The sequence below is a fragment of the Malaclemys terrapin genome, chromosome 10 (genome assembly GCF_027887155.1).
Source record: "Malaclemys terrapin pileata isolate rMalTer1 chromosome 10, rMalTer1.hap1, whole genome shotgun sequence".
Lineage (NCBI taxonomy): Eukaryota > Metazoa > Chordata > Testudines > Emydidae > Malaclemys > Malaclemys terrapin.
Window position 1 is genome coordinate 25,477,609 of NC_071514.1, and position 14,747 is coordinate 25,492,355.

General features: G+C 37.9%; 1 protein-coding gene across 5 annotated transcripts in view; it reads right to left on the reverse strand.

Annotated features, from left to right (window-relative positions):
• NEDD4 (NEDD4 E3 ubiquitin protein ligase) overlaps nucleotides 1-14,747 on the reverse strand; it is a 121,486-nt gene that overhangs the window by 62,883 nt on the left and 43,856 nt on the right. For 2 of the 5 annotated variants that reach the window (XM_054041619.1, XM_054041623.1), the window contains exon 1: nucleotides 10,263-12,231. The exons of 2 other annotated variants lie outside the window; for them this stretch is intronic. In XM_054041619.1, coding sequence (XP_053897594.1) covers nucleotides 10,263-11,828 — 1,566 coding nt within the window. In that variant the 5' untranslated portion in view covers nucleotides 11,829-12,231. Of the gene's footprint in view, nucleotides 1-10,262; nucleotides 12,232-14,747 lie in introns of those variants that run through there. One more of the 5 variants, XM_054041618.1, reaches the window with a different exon arrangement.

Below are 14,747 nucleotides of genomic sequence, written 5' to 3' on the forward strand. Positions count from 1 at the left end.
TTCAGAGTGGGGTAGAAAATTGCTGTAAACAAGTGACTCATTTGGAGGGTGGCAGTCACAATTTCACTTGCTTACTCAACCTGTGAAACTCTTTGGCTTTTGGAAGGAGAGTAAGACCTGTGCTGAAGTGTAGCACAGAACTCCGAGCCCAGGGCAAGGGGAGAGCTAAGGTAGCTTTAATTCTGAGCTGTTTTAGGGGCAGGATGGGCCCCCAGTGTAACAGACAGGCCTCCAGGACTGTTCAGGTCCCAGCAGCCTGCCTGGGCTGTCCAGAATCTCTATAGTAGTTAGAGCCACAGTCCTGCTCCAGGTATTTCCCCTCCCCCCCTCCCTTTGCCCTGCCTTCCATGCTAGAGTTTTTAAGGTGGTTCTCTGAAGCTAACCTTCTGGGCCATCTTCCACAGTGGGGAAGTCCTCCCTCCTGGAGCTTGAACTGGGCCCCTTTATGCCATTCTCTTGCCATTTTATCCAGTATAAAACCGCCAGAGTAAGGTTGAGGACCTCACCCAGGCATTCTTGTGCTCATTCCAAAGGATGGAAAGAGTTAGCCAAAAGGATCAGGACTGAGAAGAGGAAGTAGTAAAAATACATAGTGGAAAAGATTTTAAGGGAGAACACACTAAATTGATTAAAAATTAGAGAATTAGCCCCAAGAGAAGACTTCCGTTAATCTCTTTTCAACAATATAGAAATTGAGCATAGGAAAGGAAAAAAATAAAGAGTTATGTTTTTAGCTTTTAATAGAAGTTAGCTGTTGGAAAACTAGGAGCTATTGAACACCCTATGATCAACCAGTGCTATAGACTACTAATAAATGCAGTGGATTTGAGATCCATTGGTCAAAAGTCATTTCTGAACGGGGATAGCCTGATTGGCAGACAGTGTTACTAGATCACATTAGTAGGCCAACCAAGAGAGTGTTTGTTTATTGCCAAGATCATTTTACAGGATCCTGAGTCCTCTAATAAAGCCCCTCAACTCTGGCTCAAAGAGCCGCATAATATTGATCTCTAAAGAAGTTTGGTAAAACAAAGTTGGGTCTGGGACATAGTTATTTCCTCCTCCCCCCCACCCCCCAACTGTATCCACCTTAAGTATTATTACCTATAATTAAGAAGTCCTCAATAAAATGTGAGTCTTTACACAATTAATTTAACACTGAATTGCTGCTTCTTACATCTTGAACTGGAACATAATTTAAATTATTTCACAAAACTGTAAGAGAATGTTTTTGATAAATGCTTTGGAAAATTTAATTTGCAACCTCCCTCAAAACTATCCAAAGTGCACCTGACTAGACTGATTATGTACAAACTGTTGGGGAGGACTCATTATTGATAACGGAATACTAATCCTTTTATCAAATTCAAAACAGCCCGAATTGATAGTGGCTTAAAAGGCATTATTATCATTGTGCTGTTTGATGGCCTAATTTAATTTTTAAAACCTTAGGTATTACTTTGAACAGTAAGTAGGTAGATTTCAGTTACTGAAACCAGTTTTCTTTTATTAAGAGACACCCATAGGAGGGGGTCCTGTGGCAATAAATGGATAGCATAAAATACCAGCTATAATTTATCCTAGATGAGTTAGTGGCCTACAGGACACTTAACATTTTAGTAATTTATCTCTAGGGTCAGCTCCCCATTAGTTTTTTATAAATAAAAGTTCATGGATGACTAGATTTGATTTTGACAAATAGGGAGGAACTGGTTGAGAATATGAAAGTGAAAGGCAGCTTTGGTGAAAGTGATCATGAAATGAGGAGTTCATGATTCTAAGGAATGGTAGAGGAGGGAGAACAGCAAAATAAAGAATGGATATCAAGGCGGCAGACTTTAGCAAACTCAAGGAGTTGGTAGGTAAGATCCCATGGGAAGTCTAAGGGGAAAAACAATAGAAGACAGCTGGCAGTTTTTCAAAGAGACATTATTAAGGGCACAAGAGCAAACTATCCCACTGCATAGGAAAGATAGGGAGTATGGCAAGAGACCATCCTGGCTTAACCAGGCGATCTTCAATGATCTTAAAAAAAATAAAAAATAAAGAAGTCCTACAAAAAAGTGGAAACTAGGTCAAATTACAAAGTATTAATATAAACAAATAACACAAGAATGTAGGGACAAAATTAGAAAGGTCAAGGCACAAAACGAGATCAAAATAGCCAGAGACAAAGGGTAACAAGCAAACATTCTACAAATACATTAGAAGCAAAAGCAAGACCAAGGACACGGTAGGCCAGTTACTCAATGAGGGGGAAAAAATAACAGAAAATGTGGACATGACAGAGGTGCTTAATGACTTCGTTTTGGGTTTCACCAAGAAGGTTGGTGGTGACTGAGCATCTAACATAGTGAATGCCAGTGAAAATGAAGTAGGATCAGAAGAGGCTAAAATAGGAAAACAAGAAGTTAAAAATTACTTGGACATATTAGATGTCTTCAAGTCACCAGGCCCTGATGAAATGCATCCTTGAATACTCAAGGAGCTGACTGAGGAGATATCTGGGCCATTAGCGATTATCTTTGAGAAATCATGGAAGACTGGAGAGATTCCAGAAGACTGGAAAAGGGCAAATATAGTGCCCATCTATAAAAAGGGAAATAAGGACAACCCAGAAAATTACAGACCAGTCAGCTTAACTTCTGTACAGGGAAAGATAATGGAGCAAATAATTAAGAAATCAATTTGCAAACATCTAGAAGATAATAAGGTGTTAAGTAACAGTCAGCATGGATTTGTCAAAAAAAAGTGTCAAACCAACTTGATAGCTTTCTTTGATAGGGTAACAAGCCTTGTGGATGGGGGGGGGACGGGCAAGAAGCGGTAGACGTGGTATATCTTGATTTTAGTAAAGCTTTTGATACTGTCTTGCATGACCCTCTCAAACTAGGGAAATGCAACCTAGATGGAGCTACTATAAGGAAACTGGTTGGAAAACCATTCCCAGAGAGTAATCAGTGGCTCAGTGTCATGCTGGAAGGGCATAACGAGTGGGGTTCCACAGGGATTGGTTCTGGGTCCGGTTCTGTTCAATATCTTCATCAATGATTTAGATAATGGCATACAGAATATACTTATAAAGTTTGCAGATGATACCAAGCTGGGAGGGTTGCAATTGCTTTGGAGGATAGTATTAAAATTCAAAATGATCTGGACAAACTGGAGAAATGGTCTGAAGTAAATAGGATGAAATTCAATAAGGACAAATGCAAAGTACTCCACTTACGAAGGAATAATCAGTTGCAGACGTACAAAATGGGAAATGACTGCCTAGGAAGGAATATTGCGGAAAGGGATATGGGGGTCATAGTTAAAACAGAGTCAACAGCGTAATGCTGTTGGGGAAAAACAAAACAAAAACACACGAACATCATTCTGGGATGTATTAGCAGGAGTGTTATAAGCATGACACGAGAAGTAATTCTTCCGCTCTACTCTGATTAGACCTCAACTGGAATATTGTGTCCAGTTCGGGGCACCACATTTCAGGAAGGATGTGGACAAATTGGAGAGTCCAAAGAAGAGCAACAAAAATGATTAAAGGTCTAGAAAACCTGACCTATGAGGGAAGATTGAAAAAATTGGGTTTGTTTAGTCTGGAGAAGAGAAGACAGAGGGGACATAACAGGTTGTTACAAGGAGGAGGAAGAAAATTTGTTTTTCTTAACCTCCGAGGATAGGACAAGAAGTAATGGGCTTAAATTGCAGCAAGGGAGGTTTAGGTTGGACATTAGGAAAAACTTCCTAACCGTCAGGGTGGTTAAGCACTGGAATAAATTACCTAGGGAGGTTGTGGAATCTCCATCATTGGAGATTAAGAGCAGGTTAGACAAACACCTGTCAGGAACGGTCTAGATAATACTTAGTCCTGCCACAAGTGCAGGGGACTGGACTAGATGACCTCTCGAGGTCACTTCCAGTTCTACGATTCTACAAGCACATTAGGATTTTGAAGACACCAGGTAGCTAATGTAATACTACTGGAGCCAAAGCAAAAATGTTCTTTACAGCATGAATATTTCACATAAAAAAGTTACAAACAGTTCAGAGCTGCAGGCTTCAAGAAGCTGGAACTGTGGATTAGCTAGAAACAGGCACATATGTTTTAGAGACTGATCTGAAAGTGACTGATGATACATTATTTATCAGATTCCCTCACAAGGTAGTTACCAGCTCTTCATCTAGAATTTTTAAAGTTTTTGGTGCTAGTTCTGGCAATGAGAAACTAATTCGGACTCCTTTTTTACTCCTGGGGGGATTCTGCATGACTGCAGAAAATGCCCCCCCACCCCACAGAATTCCTGTGATTCCCTGCAGAAAAATGACAGGGAAGCAAAGGGTCCCAAGTTGAAACATCTACACAGCAGTTAAACAGCCCCATAGCCCAAGCCCTGAGAGCCCAAGCCAGCTGACATGAACAAACCATGACTGTTTAATTGCAGCAGAGACCCACCCTTATAGGCCACTACTAGACTGGAGGGAGAAACTAAAGAACAAGGAGTATAAGGCAAAGTGATAAAAAGACCTTAAAAAACCCTGAAAACAACAGATAACATTGATTTTAGGGGCAAAGGTTAGAAATGAAGAGGAACATTGGTGAATATACAATATAGGGGCTGGCTGTAGGAGGACTGTGAAAGGCTACAATTAGTGTAATCTTTTTGATATAAAAGGTTTTAATTCTTTTTAGCTGGAGTCACCATATTGACAAGATCTTAGCTTTTCAAAGGGAGCAGATCTTCAATTTTCCTTTAATACTTAAGAGCACACTATGAATCTTGCAGACACCACACCTCGACATTTAGAATTTATTTCCAAGATATGCAAAATTGTTAAATTACCAGGAAATATTAAAGAACATAAATAATATAGGGGATGCTATTACTTTCACTATTTTTTAAACTATTAAGATAAAGGTGTGGGCTAGGCTCACAGTTAAGTCAAAACCTGTGAATATCTTTGATAAAACAAACTACATAAGATTTTTCATCACACACAGTGGTTTCTGCAAGTCTTCTCCCCACCAAAAGTCAAGCACTTTGGCTTGTCTTAAACAGAACGGTGTCTGATCATTTAACTTTCTAGAGCTAAGATTAATATGTTTAACTTCTGACAGTTATCTATATCTAGTTTTTTTGCCCCAAGTTGAAGCAGTTTATTGGGGGGCAATGTCATAACCTGTAAGGGTTTTTTAGGGTCTGAACAGACTTCGATCTCTAGTGCTATTGACCCAGCACCTTATAAGTACTGAAACATTTCTAAACTTGAAGAAAAAACATGATCTTGCATCCACTCATGATAAAAATTTTGATAAAAGTTTGCCTGATTAGTAATCTGGAAAGAAATCATAAAGCAAACTCTTTTATTTGGTTTGTTAACTTACTGGCAAATTTCAGGGATAAAGTTCACATTAACTTAACATGCTTTACTTTACAGACAAGAGTCAAACCAGAGGCAGAGCAAATGGAGCAGGGGGGGGGAAGGGGGCAGGAGGAGTTATAACGAGAACTCCTACAAGCAGGAGCAGACTACATCTGATTTGAGCAGAGATGAGACAAAAATGGTAGATGAAATGGGAAGAGGCTAATCACCAAGTTTTTACTAAGTTTAGCTAAAGGCCATGATACATTTAACATTAAAATGCACTAATTAGCTCTGACTTCCAATGAAGGGGGGTGGGGGACATTTTTAAAATCAGTGGGAGGGGAAATGTTGACTGGACTGTAAGGAATGTAACAGTGTCTGGAGAGCATAGGGGAGATGCAAGAGTGTATGCATCACCTGTGGCAAGATGGGGCTGCCCTCCCCTTAAGGGCCGACTTCCAGTGGGGGGGGGGGGGGGGGAGAAGAGGGGGACGGGACGGGACCAGGCTAGCTGAATGGCTTTTGTGTCACCCCATCCACCTATTTAAATTCTCACAAACTTTTCAAAATAATCTCTTGCTCCTGCTGGATGCCCCACCCTGCCTCCCCTTAATTTTAGTTTAGAACAGTGTTTTTAAGATGCTGAAGGTTTGAGTAACTGCTTGTTTTGTGACAGGAAAGGAATTTTTCCCCATTGAGGCCAAACTGGGAAAGATCTGGTAGGTTTTTTTGTGTTGCTTGCAGCATCATGTAGGGACAGTTGGATTGAAAACAATCAAACTTGAAAGTTTAACATTAGCAAAGTTAAGACCATTTAGCTTATCACAAGTTGCGGCTGGTGTTCCTTGCAAATAAAGGCTAAAAGGGCCAGTTCCCAGAGATAAAGGAGACCTGGAATTCTGTTGGTGGACTGTGTCTTAAGAGCAGAGGCGACCTAAAGTCTTCCCAGACTGAGGTTCCCTCTTGATAACCTTTCCCTTCTCTCACACACACACACACACAGTGGGGAAGGAGAAAGGATTCAGCAGTGAGTCGAGTCCTAGGAGCGGGCCAAAGAGTGTCTACTCTGAGTTACTGGTTATATAGTGGTAGCCCTGAAACCTCACATTGAAACCAGTTAAATTCCAGGTATAAGTACAGCATGGGCACACAGCACCCCCACCAGCATTAAATAAATAAAGTCACGGCTTGCTGCTTATATCCATCCCATGCATCTGTCCTTTGCTTGCCTGTGTGTTTTGATCAACATGAGTCTCCTAACAGATAGGACTTCATGCTGAAGTTTGATGCTCCATGCAGCTTAAGTTTAACATAGTTGCTACAAGAACTTCAGAAGCACTTCCCTCCAAGTAAAACTCACTATGGAATACTGAGAGTTTTTTGGTTACCAGTACGCTCTGGTTCAGAGAGGTTTGAGAGTTCAAATTGAAAGTTTCCTTCACACAAGACTAATTGTACAAAAGCTTTCATGAGCTCTAAAGTGTGAGTTTTAAGGGTTTTTTTTGCTCAAGTGTTGCAAATTTCATTCACCAAACCTGGAAATCTAGCAAAATCAGTAAAGTAAAAATAAAAAAAGGGAAGTATTAACATTATCCTCATACATTTTAAAATGTACCTTAAAATTTCGAATACAGAATTATACTTAATTACTGGGAATAGACTTCCCAGCTTAGTTACCAGGTTCACACATTCAAAGTAAAAATGGTTCTGATCTGGAAGGAGTGGTTAACCTCATGGCTGCCAGTGGCATACCATAATAGCAGAAACTGTAATGTAAGCAAACTCCAGCTAAAGGTCTGAAAGAAATAGACTTGTGCTATCCACTCCCCCCCTCCCCCCCCCCAAATTGGAAATATGCCTTTATAAGAGACCAGGTAACTTGTTCTATCCCTTTGCCTATTCCCACCCCTTCAAAAAGCCTAATTCATGTTATGAACAAGTTAAATTAGTTCAACGCTTCTGCTACAGAATAATTTCCACCCCAACGAAGCGTCATATGAATTAAAATAATAAGTCAGCAAGTCAAGGCCAAGCACTTTGATATTGCAATCAGGGCATTTAATCCTCTCCCCTCCTCCACATACATTGCACAACTTACTGCAAGGTTCCCTTGGTACATTTTAAATAAAGATGAATAGAGAGACATGGTCCAGCCCTCCTCCCACACTTTTCAACTGAAATAGTGTAAGGCCTGCTGTTACAGAAGTGAAGTTTCTTACTAAATTTTAAAAACGCAGACTTGACTTAAGCTGTTGATTATGGAAAGCAAGAAACCTGATACTATGTGGCTGAAGGCTAGTAGCTAGGCACGTAAAAAAAGAATGCATAGACCTTTCACTGCTTCAGACACTGGAGTCTCTAACCAAAGTACTGATTTAATTTCATGATTGCTCTGCACAGATAGTTGACATTACTAAATGCTACTCCCATATCAGCTTGTTAAATTTGAATCCAGACTCAGCATATCAGTATACTAAGCCAGACTAACTGGAGTCAAGAGAAATATTTTGGGAGTTGTTTTTAAATGAGTCACAATACCCTCACTATAATTAGATTTACTATATAATTAACGAACTATTACAGTAGAAATCTATTATATTTTTTAAAAAGCCTGCTATGATACATGTATTACTGTTACAGTTTTTCTTCTAACAGGTTGCTGAATTACTACAAAGTCAATTCAATCTGCTCTTTTTGCTTATTTTGGTAAACTGTTTTACAGAACTGTTTGTAAAAGCTCGTTTTACATTAAAAGGTCAAGGGTCAATTGAGGTCTCTATGCATGTTGTCTTACACAAAGGACCTGAAACTCACTAACTACTGCAAATCATATTTAGTGTCCAGTATTCAAAAGGTAGCCATCATTCTGTTTTGGATGCATAAAACGCAGGTAATTCGCATGTGCATGAAAAGCGTGTTCACAACTGTGAGCACAATTTGAAAGACAATTCAGCCCCTTTAAAATTTGGCTGTCCAGGATCATGTTTCTAGGTTTTTAACCATGAAGCTTAAATACCCGCTGCTAGAAAAGGTAAAACAAACAAAAAAAACAAACCACCACCACCAAATCCAAAACCCACCTCACTTCAGTAATAGACATATACTACTTGCTACACAGTCCTTCAAAGGTTGCCAGAATCATAGGAAGGGTTAATCCATGAACATGTCTGCCAAGAAACTCAATTTCAAATTATTTTCTTTAGAAGACTGAAGTTTGCCTGGAATTTTTACTCAAGCATTTGTTTTCATAGGCTGGGCTTCTAATTTTAATTTGCAAACATTTAATTTGCTTTACATTTTTAGACAAGGGACATTAACAGCACAACAGCTGTAAGTGGAAAACCAAGAGAAGAGCACTTTTAAGCACTATGTTTAAACAGTTTTTCATCTTCTTAATGGAATTTCTATAATGAGCAGGTTCAGACTACTTGGTTTTCTACATATTAGGGAATATTTCACAACTACAACACCACTGCAATTTAAGTAAGAGTTCTCTTACTGATTTAAAGTTTTCCAGGACAATCTAGTACAGCCTTTTTTCCAAAAGTACATACTCCAAAGAATACACACTGATAAATCATCACAGTAGATCATAAGTTTTGTCAAAGTTTAAAATTCAGACCAATATTTTGAGAGGTTTTTTTTTTTAAATAAAAAGGTACTGACAGTGATTTTAAGAAAGAAAATAAACAGCAAAGGACTGCAGGCGTGGGCCCTAGTCAGGCAATACTTTCACTGAAAGAACCAAAATCTGCAGGATAGGACTTCAAGGTAATACTACAGCAACTCTCCAGATTAGTGTTAACTGCAGATCACTTGCAACTCCCCTTTCATTTGTATCAGCAAGGTGGTAAAATAGTAGAAATGTCACTTCACTAAGTCTAGTGTATACTTAAAACTTTAATAGTTTGTAAAAATGCCTAGTTGTTGCATTGTTGCACATTTTTATTCATAGTTAAGAGCACTATGCAAGTCTGAAATTTTGCAAGAATTTCAGAATGACTTTCAAGAACAAAGGATCATTTAAACAAATTTATAAACCTACTTTTCTTGTGGCTTTGACTGTCGTTATTAACAAATATAAATTGCATCACCAGTTAACACAAGAGGTTTAGTTTAGTTCAAAAGGAGTTTTATTACTCAAAAAAGTTAAGACTACTAAACTCAAGAACTAATTTGAACAGCAATGTTGTTGGAAAAGATATTAAGTTACAGTGTAAAGCTTGGGCTGAACTAGTGGCTAGAGAAAAAAGGGGAGGAAACGCTTAAAATTCCTGTGGCTCAGGGTGTATACAGATACAAATGGTATTTTACAGTTACTCTACTCAAAACCTACTTTTAATTCTCTACACACAGCAAGTTACTGCAAAAACGTTTTTAAAAATTTATATAAAGTAAATCAAATATTATAAAGTAATCTATTCATTCTTAGGCATTTTAAAATCTAGATATTTCAGCAAAAAATAATTCTGTTGTGGATTAATGTTATACAGTTTAAATCAAATTTAAGCTAAAACGTCAAGTCAAGGAGAACTTCAATATCTAGACTACTACATAATAAGGTAAACCATTTATCTGCATGTAAATTAAGTAATCAGTTATGATTCTGAATTAATATTTGAAATTCAGGTGCTTGACTGAGAATTTTGACCAAAAAGGACAATAGACTGTAGAAAAGACCAAATGAGATTTTAAAAAATTCTCTATCACATCCCTGCCCCCATTTAGAATACATACTTTATGCAGTATTGCAAAAATGTTTTAATAAGTTAACAATTTAACATTTATAAATGTCTTGTATTTATGCTTTGATCACAGGCTAATCATTCTACTACTTCAGATCCACTGGCAAAGAAAGATTTATAGTGTTAGTTTTTCCTTTGAGAAAAACTCACCTTGTAGGGCCTCCACAAAGTACTACTTGATTCCCTTTGGCAGATGCTGGCATTTTTTGGAAAGCCACTAGTTTTTCCTTCATTTCCAGGTGTGAACTGTATGTGCAACTGGGATGTCTCTGCCTTAGGACACTTGTATTTAAGACTGGATAAACAGCAAGAAACTTTTTGACAAGATCCTTCTAATGAAACACTTCTTTGCAGAATATGGTGGGTTGTCCTCATTTGTGTATTTGGTCTTTCTAATTTGTTTATAAGAATCTGATACTCAGAATGTTTTTTGGAGGGTAAACATGCAGATGTGCTACGTATCAGTTTTAAATTAGGGTACTTTGCATCAGAGTACAAATTTAATTCCTTTTCTGATAACTCTGGACTGTAGCAACCATTAACCATTTCATCCCTTGATGCAGATTCTCTTTGTTGAGTGAAATGAACTGAAATACAAGGGAAGCTGTCGGATGTTTTTTCACAGGTTGTCTGCTCAGCACTACTTGCAGCTTGATTTTTGTCCTGTAATGAACTATTCAAGTAAAGAGGTCTAATATCTCTAGTTTCACCAGGAGAGCAAATGCTTTTAGATAGTCGAAGTCCATTGACTGCTGTTGAAAGGAACCCTTTAGAAGAAGTTGTTTGATCTTCATTTTGTGCCAGTTCAGAAGAAGAAATAATGAACTGATGTGATGTTTGATAAGGTCCCTTGCTTGGTAGAGGACCCAAGCATGTTGGAGAAGTTGGTGGGGTAGTGGAAGGACTCCTAGGAAAGATTACCAATGATGAAAAACGTCGTAGTGGAATTTTAGTTTTCCTCCTCATTGGCAATTTCACTTGTTCCAAACCATCTTGATCAAAAGTAGTATTTTTACTTCTACATAAAGCTTCCTGATATATATTGTTCCTATAGGAATTACATTTGTTTGCTGTGCTTCTATATGAAGTAGTATTATATACAATACTACTACAGAAAGTATCATCACCAGTGGAAAGAGTGCAACTACTACTGTCACTGATTATACTGTTGCTGTATGAGTCTCCATCACTAGTGATACTTGTACACGATTCATAGTCACTGCCAGTACTACTGAAGGATCCACTGTTATTCGCTGCAATACCGCCAAGATTGGCATTGCACATGGCAGCATTGCTCAAATGGCTGCTACTGTTTAGCATATTAGATCTGTAATCAGCCATATTCCTGCTACAAGCATTTCCTTCATTACCAACACTGATGAAAGTGTCTTCACTAGCAACTACTGTATCAGGTTGAAAACATTCACTATACCTTTTAGACTGCAGGGAAATCTGCAGCGAAGTGCTCTTTTTGTTGGTCTTTTGCAGTGAAGAAACAGTTGAATGCTGCTGTTGATTAATTATTTCCTGCATTACTGTTGGAAAGACAGCTTGCCCGGGAGTCACCTTCATTTGTATAGTATCAGGTGCAGAATTCTGTGAAGGTCTTTGGAAATACACATGAATGTTACTATCTAAACCATCTCCGGAGATTTCTGATAAAGGATCAGTGTTGCTTCTTCGGGCTGCAAAATGCAATCTTAACCGTCGTGCCATTTGTTCTCATTTGCACACATGTTAGCGAGTAAGAACCATAAAGCTCCTTTTGCAGAAAGGCTAGAGGCAGCTGCACAGAGTTGAGATCCAGTTCAAACACATCACAAAAGTAAGATCCCATGAAAGATGCAGCCTTTGTCCCAATTTCAACAAGATACTAACTAGTATATAATAAAAAAGCACCTCTTAAAATAAGTCAGCCAATCCTTGAACTGCGGTTTCTGGACTGTCTTTGATTGTAGTCAGAATGCATTCACTTACAAAGCACTTGATTTCCAACGACCGTCAAGCTTAACTCAGCTGCAGCACACTGACACACACTGCCAACCTTGTTGCAATGTTACCTCCTGTAATTTGCATAAATGAATAAAATCCAAGAATATTCTAGCTTTTCGAGTTTAAAACAGCAATTCTTGCTGCAGCTACACTAGCTGAACCAACATGTCTGTGCTTTCTGCAGCAGTGTATGACTACTAATATTTTTACCCATAGGTTTAGAATTACAGGAAGTTGGTAGGAATGAAGTCCCATATAACTGAGTATCAAATCTAGGATTAAATTTCCAAATAGTAACCCATGCAAGTAAACTGGTGAAGTCTGAAGTTATGAAAAAGCCAAAGAACTAACCCATTTCATACTAATAAAAAGGTTAAAAAAAATTAGAAGTTATTTTGGGAGTCCTAAGAAAGCTATTGGGCAATCACACTTAAATGCTGACACTTAACATGGATTCACATTCTGTGGAATCCTATAGTGCCATATTACTTTGGTTTCGTTTTGAGTGAGATGTAATTGGGTTAAATAAAGCCATAAAATTTGTTCTTTTTTCACTCAAGGTTTCAGCCTAGCATAGAGGTTCTTTCCTAATGAATATATTTTAGCCTTTTTCTGGTTAAAGGTATGCTTCGTTAGTTTTTTGCACTTTTACAAGTTTTTACATTTCAAATTTAAGTACTTAAATTGTTGGCCAGTAGTCCATGTTCTGGACTAGTATCTGGTTATTTATGAATTACAGATGCAGAGTATTAAGTGTTCAACCATGCTTTTGGCATGCAATCTTTAGGTCTGTACAGGTACAGATTAAAGAAATTTACACGCACTCTTTCTAGGGATGTATAGTATAGGTTGCATATTTAAAATGACTGCATAATCTATGGAGTACAATTTACAGATGAAGACTACTCGAAAGCTACATTGTACAAGATATTGTATGCAGACTGTATAGTAATCTCATGCATTCACAGTTAACTACAGTAACAAGAATATATTACAATTGCACCTCCTTTGTAAAGTGCTTTGAGATCCATTGATGAAAAACACTATGGAAACACAATTAGACTAATCAAGGTAAAAATATACTGGTAACTTTTCCCAAAAATATAACACTAGAATGACAGAATTTCTCTGGGTGTTTCCCACATTGACAGAAAAGGCCCTTTGCTGACACCTAGTGGGACCTTTGGAAAAAAGCAGTCTCGCTGTGAAGTGTCAGTAGCAGTAAACATTTGGCTATGAATGAGAAACTAACATACTAACATGGAATGAATTACTGCTGCCGGTAAAGCTCAAACAGGAGAGAACACTAGACCATTTATCCTTTCATAGGTCATACTATTGGATATTTTCTGCTCAATATTTACATGACCATTGCTATATTTTTGGTTAGTGTGCACTAAAACAGTTTTACCTCCTCTCCAAATAAGAGCCAGGGCCAAGTTTACAGTACTTTTTGTTTGCAAGCAAGCAACAAGTTTGTTTTTTAATACACCTCTACCCCGATATAACGCTGTCCTCGGGAGCCAAAAAAAAAAAAATCTTACCATGTTATAGGTGAAACCGCGTTATATCGAACTTGCTTTGATCCACCGGAGCACACAGCCCCGCCCGGAGCTCTGCTTTACCGCGTTATAGCCAAATTCGTGTTATATCAGGGTAGAAGTGTACTACTCCAGGGTTCATTTAACCTGATTACCCAAAATTTGTGGTTAGAAATGCATCAACATAAAATAGCTTAGTCACAAAAAGACTAATAAGTAAAACAGTTCAGCTATTTCACCAAGTATCACTAATCAAAGTTACACTTGGAGAAACAACTGTTGGACTCCAAAAAGAGCCTTTTTGGTCACAGGTTCAGAAAGTAATGTATAACCATTAAGCAATATATTTTCTTTGAGTTTCAAGTTTTGGTAGGAAAAAAAAAGTTTTTTTTTTTTTTTTTAAACTAGAACCAAAGTGACTTTATAATTTAATAGTCTGACTTGGTTTAGTCCAGAGGACAACAAAATTAAACGTATCATGTTACCCAAGTTTGCTATAGAAAGTTACTACCTGATAAAACTTAGTAATAGCAAGAAAGCAGAATTATTCACTACAAAGATAATTTTAAGCATTATTTCTCCTTCTTTACTATGCTAAAGAAGAGATAAGCAGTCATAACTTTAGCCAGGAAGTAGTAGCTCTGGATTTAAGTTAAGTGTGTCCTTTCACACTAGATGAATCATGACCTTACCTGGTTACTTTTGATAATGAAATGACTTCTGATCCACTATGACCTGGTTGACCACAGAATGATGTGTTTTTTTTAATGCACAACTCTGGATTATTGAGATGATGAAAGAGTTGGCAAGATACAGCAACAATCCCATTCAAATATAATCTCAAAGATTTTTCGCAACAGTGATGACTATGGTTCAGTGGTACTTTCTTTGCTGTATAGCTGTACACACCATGTACAGAGCACACTAATTCTTCCACATCAAATTGTTCTACCAGGAAGTAGTAGTCATTGTTACCAGCCAGTATCCAGATTGTGAACAAGAATTGCAGTAGCAAGACTTATCTCATAGTTTAACACTTATCCAGTTATGGATAGCAAAAACAGTAGTGCCTGGCCACCTGTAGGTATCTTAGCTTGTCACT